This window comes from Apteryx rowi, unplaced genomic scaffold (genome assembly GCF_003343035.1).
Source record: "Apteryx rowi isolate R43461 unplaced genomic scaffold, aptRow1 scaffold_729, whole genome shotgun sequence".
NCBI classification, from domain to species: Eukaryota; Metazoa; Chordata; class Aves; order Apterygiformes; family Apterygidae; genus Apteryx; species Apteryx rowi.
This window is the reverse complement of record NW_020451015.1, coordinates 175331-185109: the sequence shown is the minus strand read 5'-3', so window position 1 is coordinate 185109 and position 9779 is coordinate 175331. Positions and strand designations below refer to the sequence as shown.

General features: G+C 51.8%; 1 protein-coding gene across 1 annotated transcript; it reads left to right on the top strand.

Annotated features, from left to right (window-relative positions):
* Positions 1-530: 530 nt before the first annotated feature.
* LOC112976419 (dimethylaniline monooxygenase [N-oxide-forming] 3-like) lies at positions 531-9106 on the top strand. Its single transcript, XM_026087631.1, has 8 exons — positions 531-671; positions 2429-2617; positions 3577-3739; positions 4953-5095; positions 5304-5503; positions 6196-6554; positions 7258-7330; positions 8761-9106. Exons 1-8 carry the CDS (start codon positions 540-542, stop codon positions 9104-9106), a joined length of 1605 nt encoding a protein of 534 aa, XP_025943416.1. The 5' UTR covers positions 531-539.
* Positions 9107-9779: the final 673 nt, after the last annotated feature.

The following is a 9779-nucleotide window of genomic DNA, read 5'->3' as shown; positions in this document are numbered from 1 at the left end:
GGCTGGCCAGAGGCAGCTGCTGCTGCTCAGCGACCCCAGGCACAACCTTGCAATAACTTCACTCTAGTGCTTTATTTCCTAATTTCGGCGCTCCAAGCCAGCAGCTCCTCCTCACGTTACAGCTGCAGGGTTACTAAAGTCCAAATAGCACAAGTCACTCGCTGAAACAGCCTCCTGGCTCTGGCCCTGCCTCCCGTGCCACGGTGCATAAAAGAGCTTTGCTCTAGAAGGGGAACTCCTCCTGAGCCTCGATCTCTCCTCTGAGCACCCAGAGGTACCGGGGAAGCCGTCGGTTTCCCTCCCTGCCTGAACTCTTGCGCACGTGTCTGGGGACTGCAGGGAGCAGGTAAGAGTGGAGCAGAGGGAAACTCCAAGGATATCGCGGGAGCCCAGTGAGCCGAGGCTGGGAAGGGGGACGAGGCGGGTGGCCCTGTCCCCATGGGCAATGGCATCGCCGGGGGTGTGTGCAGCCCCGTGCACCCGGCGCGGTGCCACCGCGCAGGCTCAACGGCYGCTTTCTCGCCCCGGCGCAGGGCGCGATGGTGCGGCGGGTGGCAATCGTCGGTGCGGGCGTCAGCGGGCTGGCCGCCATCCGGTGCTGCCGGGAGGACGGGCTGGAGCCCACCTGCTTCGAGAGGAGCGAGGACATCGGGGGGCTCTGGCACTACACGGTGAGCCGGGAGTTTTTGCTGCACAATTTCAAAGCTGGCCAGTTAGCGGGTAGGACCCATAGCCCTCTCGCCCCACGTGCCACGGGGCCCACGGGCGCAGGTCAGGTGCTGAGACCGCTTGCACCAGCTGGTGCCTTTTGCCTGTCTCGCTTGGACCGAGCGTCCTGGCTGCCATCCCCACCGCGGCCCTGCCGCCGCCGCGCGCGCCTCGCCCCTTCGCCGGCCGCTGCGTCCCGGGGCTTCCTGGGCTCCAGAGCAGTCCTCCAGAGAGGATGGCAATACTTTTTTGGTAATGTTTAGAAACAGAGTATTTCCGTACAGGATATCACCATAAAAGGAAAAAGTCAAAAATATTCCTTATCTTTTATTTAATTATTTATTTATTTATTTGACTATTTAAATTGTCAGGAAGCTGGTAACCTTTTGGCCAGCCCCCATCCAAATTTTCCAGCATGTAAACCTTGCTGCGTTTTTCCCAGCTCTGTTGCGACTCTGGCATCAGAGCCACGAGGAAGGGGAAATGCACTCGCACCGTTTTGTCCTGACACTTGTCACTGTAGCACGGGCATCGCAGGAGCCGGATGCCGGCCCTGCAGAGACAGGCTGCTGCAGGGGCTGGGGACCACCGTCCCGTTTCAGGTACAGCCCGGACCCCAGAGAGGCCTGCATTTGGGGGCTTTAGCTGCGTAAAACACAGCCAAACCCTTTGACAGCCTTGCAGCCAGGCCAAAGCAAATGCACTTGGCAGGGCTCCTCGCTGTCCTTGCGCAATCAGGAAAACAAAATGTGCCCGAGGGATCAACAGCCGGGGAGTTTCAGAGGCTTTCCGCAGCGGCCGGATCCCCGGAGCCGCAGTGCTTTTGCGGACACTCTCGTCTCCTCCCCAGCTCACCCGCTGCAGCGCCCACCAGGCTCGCTTCCTCCCCTGCACGGTGCCAACCCTACCTGCCACGAGCTGTCAGTGCTCAGCGCGGCAGGGCAGCTGCCGCCTTGCACCCATGCCCCTGGTGCCCATCAGGTGTTACCTGTTTTACTCCCTTAATGGCGCTGCGCTTTTCCCCTGATTCCAGACTGGAGATGAGGGCAGGGGGCGATGGTTTCTGGAAGAGCCAGTGTAATTTCTAACCCAAAAGGCTTTTGGGTTGAAAAAAATGTAGATTCAGCAGGTTCAGCAAAGCATTCACCTGAACACGTTCATTTTGAGGAAGACTAACAAACTGAACCATCCCTCTAGACTTTAATTTGGACAACTTAAAAAAAATGTAGGTTTTTTTTAAAGCAACTTTTTTTCTTTGAAATGTCTTGCAATATGATCTTCTCATTATTGTGAGCCATTGGCCTTGAGGATCAGGGGCCTGGATAGCGAGTTTAGGGTAGGATGATAGATGAAGTGTTTCTCTTTGACACGGATGGTGTTTGGATTTTGTTATTATGCACTGGAGCAATACACTTGTGATGGCCTATGCGTGTTCCAGCTAAGTAGAAAGAAAAATTACTTTGAACTCTGCATCTGTTTATGAGAAGAGGTGTTTCAGCTTTAAAATAGTTGCCATGTGTGTGTGCAAGGTTAAGTAGAGACAAGATCATAATTTATGTTTCTGCAAAGTAAATGCAGATTAAATTACACTAACCGGATAAATAGTGCTCTCTGAGGTTATTAGGGGGACATACTGCATGTGATTCTTTAGGACCAGCCCACAAAACTTGAGTCTTCCAAGTCTCACCCACCTCCCCTTCATCCTACTGTGTACCTCCAGGAGCATGCCGAGGAGGGCCGAGCCAGCATCTACCGCACCGTCTTCACCAACTCCTGCAAAGAGATGATGTGCTACCACGACTTCCCCTTCCCTGACGATCACCCCAATTACATGCACAACTCGAAGCTCCACGAGTACATCTGGAAGTACGCTGAGCACTTCGATCTGCTCCGGCATATCCGCTTCAAGGTAGTAAGCCTGGAGCATGGAGGAGCAAGGGCAGTGAGTGGCTGGGGTGCCTGGGCGGGGGGACGTCAGTTCAGGTCTCCTTGCCACAGAGGAAAAATCTGGGGAGAAAAAGTCCTGGGGAAAAGTATCCTGCCTGGGCTGGCTTTGTTAGGTGGGGCCTCCTCAGCTTTTCAGTGGGTAGCATTAAATAACCAGCCAACAAGGGAAAAGTGTCACTTCTGCACTGTCTTCTCCATGCAAACAGCAGTTTTGGCAGGGGCATATCTGTCCATGGGACAGCAGACCCCACGCAAGCGGTGCCGGGCTTTGTTTGCTCCACGGCACGCGGAGAGGGCAGGGGACGAGCCCCGCGGAAGGAGTCTGCTCCAAGTTATTCAATAACTGTTGTTATTGGAGCGGGTTGAAAACCCTTCTGCCCAAGAGCACAGGAGGTGCTAGGAGGCACTGGAAAACTGCCAGATTGCTCCATCTGAAATATTTGCCAGCTCTGTGACCTTTCATTTGAGTGGGGGAGGCAAGACACATCTGGCCACAGTAGAGTCGAACCGGGGGAATTTTCTCCTGTTTTTTTGTTGTTTTCTGATCTGTATTAAGGATCCCAGTTACGAAAACTGTAATGGAATGGAAATACAGTTAAAAGCAAAACAATCTTACAAAAACAATCTTTAAAAAAAGCCACACTCTTCTTGCAAGTTTTAGTTCTTTTATTTACTTATTTATTTATCTTTTATGACCATTTTCCAAGAAACAGCCATTCCTGTCCATGGCTTGGTTTGTGTTGAGCTCGGAGCCACTCTCGCAAATGGGTCTATGTGCTCCCCTAGAGCTGCTGGCACAAAATTGCAGAGGCAAATGTCCCCTGGACTCCCCAGGACCCCTGAATCCCACTGGAGCATTAACTTTTCCAACCCTTTTTATCTGCACCACAAATACACGTGGATCTGTTTGTTTTATTTAAGACCCTGGTCACCAAGATAAAAAAAAGCCCCAACTTTTCTGTTATGGGGCAATGGGAAGTCGTTACGGAAAAGGAAGGGAAAGAAGAGACGGAGATCTTTGATGCTGTTATGATCTGTTCTGGGCATCACGTCTACCCAAATCTCCCCATTGCTGACTTCCCAGGTAAGCTGCGTCTGTATGATTCACCTAACGTGACACAGTCAAGCAAACGTCTTCCATCAAACTCTTTTTCCATGCAAAAAAAGCCTTCTCAGCTTTAAAGAGAATGTTATCGTCATGATCAACATTGCTTTTTTCAATTAAAGAAATCAAAACCTGTTTTTTAAAGAAAAAAAACCTCAGTGTGTAAACTGTATCAAAGCAAGGACATTTTTACCAGAGACGTTTCTAATCTTTCCCTGAAAAAAAAAAGAATACAAAGAATTCGTGGTGTTTCCTTTAACAGAAGGTTTTTCCTGAAAGGATTTTGTAAAGCACTTTCTTTTTGGCACTTTCCCATGACTTTTAGCACAGATGTCATGCACATTAGCAGAGAGCCTTTGCCTCTCAGCAGCCAGTCAATCTTTTAGGGAAAAAAACTCTCTGGTGATGAACATGTTGTGCTTGGGGGCTGTTTGGAGGACAGAGGGGCATCAGGTGCTGGCGGCGCGATGGCGGGGCCTCATTTCTCTGTGTTGCCAGCCACGCGGGAACTCTTGCCAGCCAATGCTCAGAGCCCTGGGCTTTGATTTGCAAGGACATGACAGACACATGATGCTCGCAGGGCAGCTTCCCTCTCTGCCAGATGACAGCTCCTTGCTGCTGCTGCCCAGGCATCTCAACAGCCTTGCGCACATTCGCAGCCTGGGCTTTGTTGGGCCCTGCTTGGTGGAAGGGAAGACTGGGTCAGGGGAAAGCAAAGGGCCTGGTCTAATACCTTTTTGGACCCTGTTCTCAGGAGCTCTAGAAATCACAGCTGCTTGCCCAGGTCATAGAGAAATTGTAGAATCTCCATCCTTGGAGATATTAAACACCTGACTAGACATGGTCCTGGGCAACCTACTCTAGGTGACCTTGCTTGAGCAGGGGGTTGGACCAAACAATCTCCAGGGGTCCCTGCCAACCCTAACTATTCTGTGGAAGTCTGTGCTCACACACTGGGGTCCCTCTCCTTCTGTTTAAACATCGAATGAACCCAGAGACAAAAATCTGTCAGACTAAGGATGCAGCATCCCTCTGTGCTAAGGAGACATCTACTATAATACAGCCTCAAAGAGATGATACTACAGCAGTAGCTGCTGGAATACACTGCGGGAAGGGGAGAGCCCAAGGCTCAGCTCAGCCTCTCCTTCTCATTCCTGGGGTGAATTAACTCCCTTTCTGTTCTTCCATGCAGGAATACAGAAGTTTAAAGGCCGCTACTTCCACAGCCGAGAGTACAAGGAGCCAGAAAAATTCAGAGGAAAGAAAGTGCTGGTGGTAGGCTTGGGCAACTCAGGCTCTGACATTGCTGTGGAGCTCAGCACTGTGGCATCTCAGGTATGGAGCCCATGGCCCCACGGTGGGGGAGGGGAAAGTTGGAGCTGAGAGGGGTCGCAGCAGGGCTGGGAGGCCAGGACAGCCCATCCCCACCTGCTCCAACATATGCTCATGCTCCTTGCCATGGCCTCCAAGAGCTGGCTCTGACTGTGCGAGGATGCCCATGGCAATTGCAGGGTGGCTCATGCCTGCCTGGCCGTTCCCCCAGGTCTACCTGAGCTCCAGAAGTGGTTCGTGGGTGATGAGTCGTGTCTGGGAGCATGGTTACCCATGGGACATGGTGATCGTCACTCGCTTTCGGACCTGGCTGGGGAACATCCTTCCCAGGGCACTCAGTGACTGGCTATACGTGAGGAGCATGAGCTGGCCGTTCAAGCACGAGAACTTTGGCCTCATGCCAGTGAACAGGTGAGCGTGCACGGTCTGTCCACAAACCGCCTGCGGAGGAGAGGGCATTGGGGGCACGTGTCCTCGTGGCAGGGGTTGACCACAGCACCAAGCTCCTTTGACTCTTCTCCTTTGCTTCATGTGCTTCTGGATGCACGGGATGAGGTTGTCCCAGGTTTTGTTAGGTGTCTGGGAAGTGGCCAAACCAGCAGGGAGGAGCGGGGCTGCTGGGGGTGGTGGGTCAGCCCAGGCATCAGGCCAGTCTCACAGGACAGCCAGGTGTCCCCGGAGGTAGCAGTGCTCATCCCCCACAGAGGGAGCCCAGGTAAGGCCCCTGCACCCAGCTTGCCTTTAGGGAGGTGAATCTTGCCTATTTTGTTTTTTAGTAGTCAAACATTCAGTTTGCAACCTTAACTATTCCCTGCAGCCTTTTAAATTCCTCCTTCTGTTACAATTGCAGCCCCGAGTAGCTGTTCTGAAGCATTTCATACAAACCCAGGATTTGTACGGTACCTGTTGTGTTGCACACAGGGTCTTCTAAGGGCTAAGGAAAGTAGCAGCACCAGAAATAGCAAGGCCACTGCTGGATTTAGCACTCCCCTGCAATCAGTTGCCCACTGTGCAGGGCTCGGCATGCCTGTCCTGGCATGCCTGTCCTGGCTGGCCGCAGGAGCTCCCCGTGTGTGACAGCCCCACTGCCCGTTTCCTTGCAGGACTGTCCGTAAAGAGCCAGTGTTCAATGATGACCTCCCAAGCCGCATTGCGTGTGGCGTGGTGAAGGTGAAGCCTAATGTGAAGGAATTCAGAGAAACGTCTGTCTTGTTCCAAGATGGGACTGTGCAGGAGGATGTTGACGTGGTCATCTTCGCTACTGGCTACAGCTATGCCTACCCTTTCATGGAGGATGAGTCCATCATCAAAAGCAGGAACAATGAGGTCACTCTCTACAAAGGCATCATCCCTCCTCAGCTGGAGAAGCCAACCATGGCCGTCATTGGGCTGGTCCAGTCCTTTGGATCCATCATCCCAACATCGGAGCTCCAGTGTCGCTGGGCAGTTAAGGTGTTTCAGGGTAGGTGGAAGGGTACATCCTGGGCAAGCAGTCTATTTCCTAACGGGAACTAGCGTTTGCCAGTAGTGGGGTAGTCTGTGGTTACCAGTTTTAATAGCAAATTCGCTGGAGAAGGTTCCTCATCCCTCCCTGTCCTTGGGTGATTATTTCTGCTTCCCTGCCAGAGGTACCATTGTGCCAAAAACAGATGCACTGTGTTGCATGTCTACAGCGTAATGGCGGAGGGAGAGAAGAAGCCGAGTGGAAGTTTCTGTCCCAAGGAAAGACTGATAATAGGGGGGTTTTGTGTGTGTTTTTTTCTTCTCCGCATCATTTATTATTTCATAGTTACAAAGCCACCTCCCCAGTCTCTGTGTGATGGGGTACCTTGCCCCATGGGAGCAGGTCATTTTTCAGTCCACTGCCAACAGCAATGAGGTCCTCACAGTGGGGCAGAAGAGCCACTTGGGCATCGTCACACACACTAAAGGATGGGAGAGGCCATAAGGAGGCCAGCTGCAGTCAGGGTCCTACAGAGACAGTTTCTGTGGGCTCCTAGTTTTGTCATGTCCCCAACACCCAAGACTGACTCAAGCCCAGAGCTTCATGCCAAAGGGAAGAGAAGCACCCAAGGACTCAGATGAAGCCTGCAAATCCCGTCGGCTGTGGGAGAGATCTTCCAGGCATCCTCTCTCTTTGCCGACACTCTTCCTGCTCTTTCCAGGGCTGTGCAGGCTTCCCACCATAAGCAAGATGATGGACGACATTGATGAGAAGGCGGGGAAGAAGCTCAAGTGGTAGGTGCAGCTCACAGGGACCTCTGTTGGTGGGGGGGGTACCAAAAGCCCTGCCTTTGTGTCAGCCGCCCGCGGGTGCAGGGGCAGGAGCCCTGGGGGAGCTGCTGAGAGCAGCTTGTGAGCAAGAGGAAGGCAGCTCCTTCCAAGGGTGGCCTCTGAGACGCCCCGTTCAGGTCTCAGACACATTAACCCACAGGTTGCCCCTCTGCAATGCAGGAAACCCAACCCAGCTCTCACTGGTGTTGGTGCATGTGTTTCTACTAGCCCTAATAGTGCCTGTATTGGGCAAATTTGGGTGGAAAATTTCTGATGGAAAGATTTTCTGTTCAAAAATGCTTGTTTGCCATCACCGAGCACATCAGTTTGAAAGTGTTTCGTGTTCAGTGAAGCTCCAGCAAAAATAGAACATTTCCATCAGTATTCTTCAAACTGACCTTTTGGTTTCATAAATTACATTAAAATGTCTTGCTTTCCCCCACTCTGAGTGTATCTCATGCTATAGCAAAGCGATATTTTTAAACTATACAAAGTAAAAATAAGAATATAAGCAGTCAAAACTGAGACTGGTCCAAGCAATGTTTTACTTTGTTTTTAGAAACCGTTGCATTGTAGGAAGTTTCAACATCCAGCGTTGTATTGTGATCTAGACTTCTTCATTAACGACAGTAATGAATACGTCCCACGTAGCCGTGCTCCCAGCCAGCTCGGGGATGGGGAGAGCGGGGGACGGACACTGTTGCCTCCACCGTGCTAACAGGGGATGTGTCCCATCCCCTCTTTTGGGGGCTCCCAGTGGGAGCAGGTTCTCTGTCCCTTGCCTCAACGGTTTGCCAGGGAACATGGAAAAAGAGAGGCTGCAAACTAGAGAGGGCTCCTGTTGTTTCTTGCCAAGTTCCTGCACTAATTTGTCCCTGCACAGAGTTTTTCTCTTTCTTCTACCAAGCCTGAGCAAGGAATTTGAGTGGAATTAGTGTCTGGATATTATTCCTCTGCTCTGGCTTATGTTGCCTTTAAAATACAAGGAAAGGAGACAGTCAATGATGAATGCCGCTGGCATGCGTAGGGTGGCAAGAGCAGGTTTTCTCCTTTAGCACAACGTAGCAGCTTACCTTAGCATCCTTATGCAGTTTACACTCCCCGTTCGAACCAGATCCCACCACAAAACTGGGAGGTGCAAAATAAAAGGATCACCATGAGTGGCTTCCCAGGCCACTCAGCCCATTGAACTGAGCACAGAGACGGAGGCCACGGAGCGAGCTGGCTGGGCGGCAGGAGCTGATTTCCACCCCCGGCATGGGGAGCCGAGCTCCTGCACCTCCTCCTCCTCCCGCCACCACGTGCTGCAGGAGGAGCCTGGGGCTGTGCTGGGCAAAAAAGGGAAAAAACGTGCCCAAAGGAGCCTTGTCCTTTCATCTCCTCTCTCCCCGAAGGTACGGGAGCAGCAACACGCTGCAGATGGATTATATCACCTACATGGATGAGCTGGCCGTCCCCCTCGGTGTGAAGCCCAGCCTGCTCAAGCTGCTGCTGACGGACCCGCGGCTGGCGCTGGAGGTCTTCTTCGGGCCCTGCACCCCGTACCAGTTTCGGCTGACAGGCCCAGGAAAGTGGAGCGGCGCCCGGACAGCCATCCTCACCCAGTGGGACCGAACACTGGGGGCCACGCGGACGCGGGTGGCCCCCGCCACCCCCCTGACCTTCCCCATCCTGGCGATGCTGAAGGTGCTCTTCCTCCCGCTGCTCCTCGTGGCCGTCCTCGCTGCCCTTTACTGGTAGGAGAGGCTCGGTGAGGAGCGGCGAGGTGGGAAGTGGTGTTACCCCAAAATAATCCATGAAGGTCATGACCAATGGCACTGATAAATAAGATGCAATCTCTGCGCTTTTTAAACTTGGGAGCCTTCTCAGCTGGGTCTACAGCAGAGTGTAAATACTGAGCCTAGTAATGCTGCTTCTTTTATCCCTCAAAATGTGGTCAAAAAATAGCTCACAGGTACATGGTTTTTAAATCTCCCCATCTACCATCTCATTTCCCAGTGGAAAACTAGAGCCAATATGGTTTTTTTTTGCTGTAAAGTTTGTCCTTTGGGTAAAACTAGCTTACTTTAATTGGCACTTGTAAAAAATCAATTTCATAGTAAATAAATACCAACATCCATGTTTTTTCCTCCAGTGGGGAAAGACATCCAAATGAAAACTTTCAGATGAAAATAAAAATACTGAGAGGAAAGAATACTTTGGTGTAAAAGGTAGGTTTCTTTTGGAAAATAACGCCCCCCCAGCTTAAAAAATAAGTTGCCTGCCAGCTCTGAGAACAACATCTGGACTTCGCTGGAACATGCGAGCTTTCGAAAGCTGAGATGAACTGTGTCCAACAGCTAAAATAATGGGCCAAACTCAGGTTGCATAACCAAAAGCGGTGGCTGCGGGGCCCTTGGAAGGACATCAGCGC

Coding starts and splice junctions, on each gene's coding strand:
- LOC112976419 (XM_026087631.1), top strand. CDS start 540: ATGGTGCGGCGGGTGGCAATCGTCGGTGCGGGCGTCAGCGGGCTGGCC. Junction 672..2,428: donor GGGGGCTCTGGCACTACACG/GTGAGCCGGGAG, acceptor GTGTACCTCCAG/GAGCATGCCGAGGAGGGCCG. Junction 5,096..5,303: donor TCAGCACTGTGGCATCTCAG/GTATGGAGCCCA, acceptor CCGTTCCCCCAG/GTCTACCTGAGCTCCAGAAG.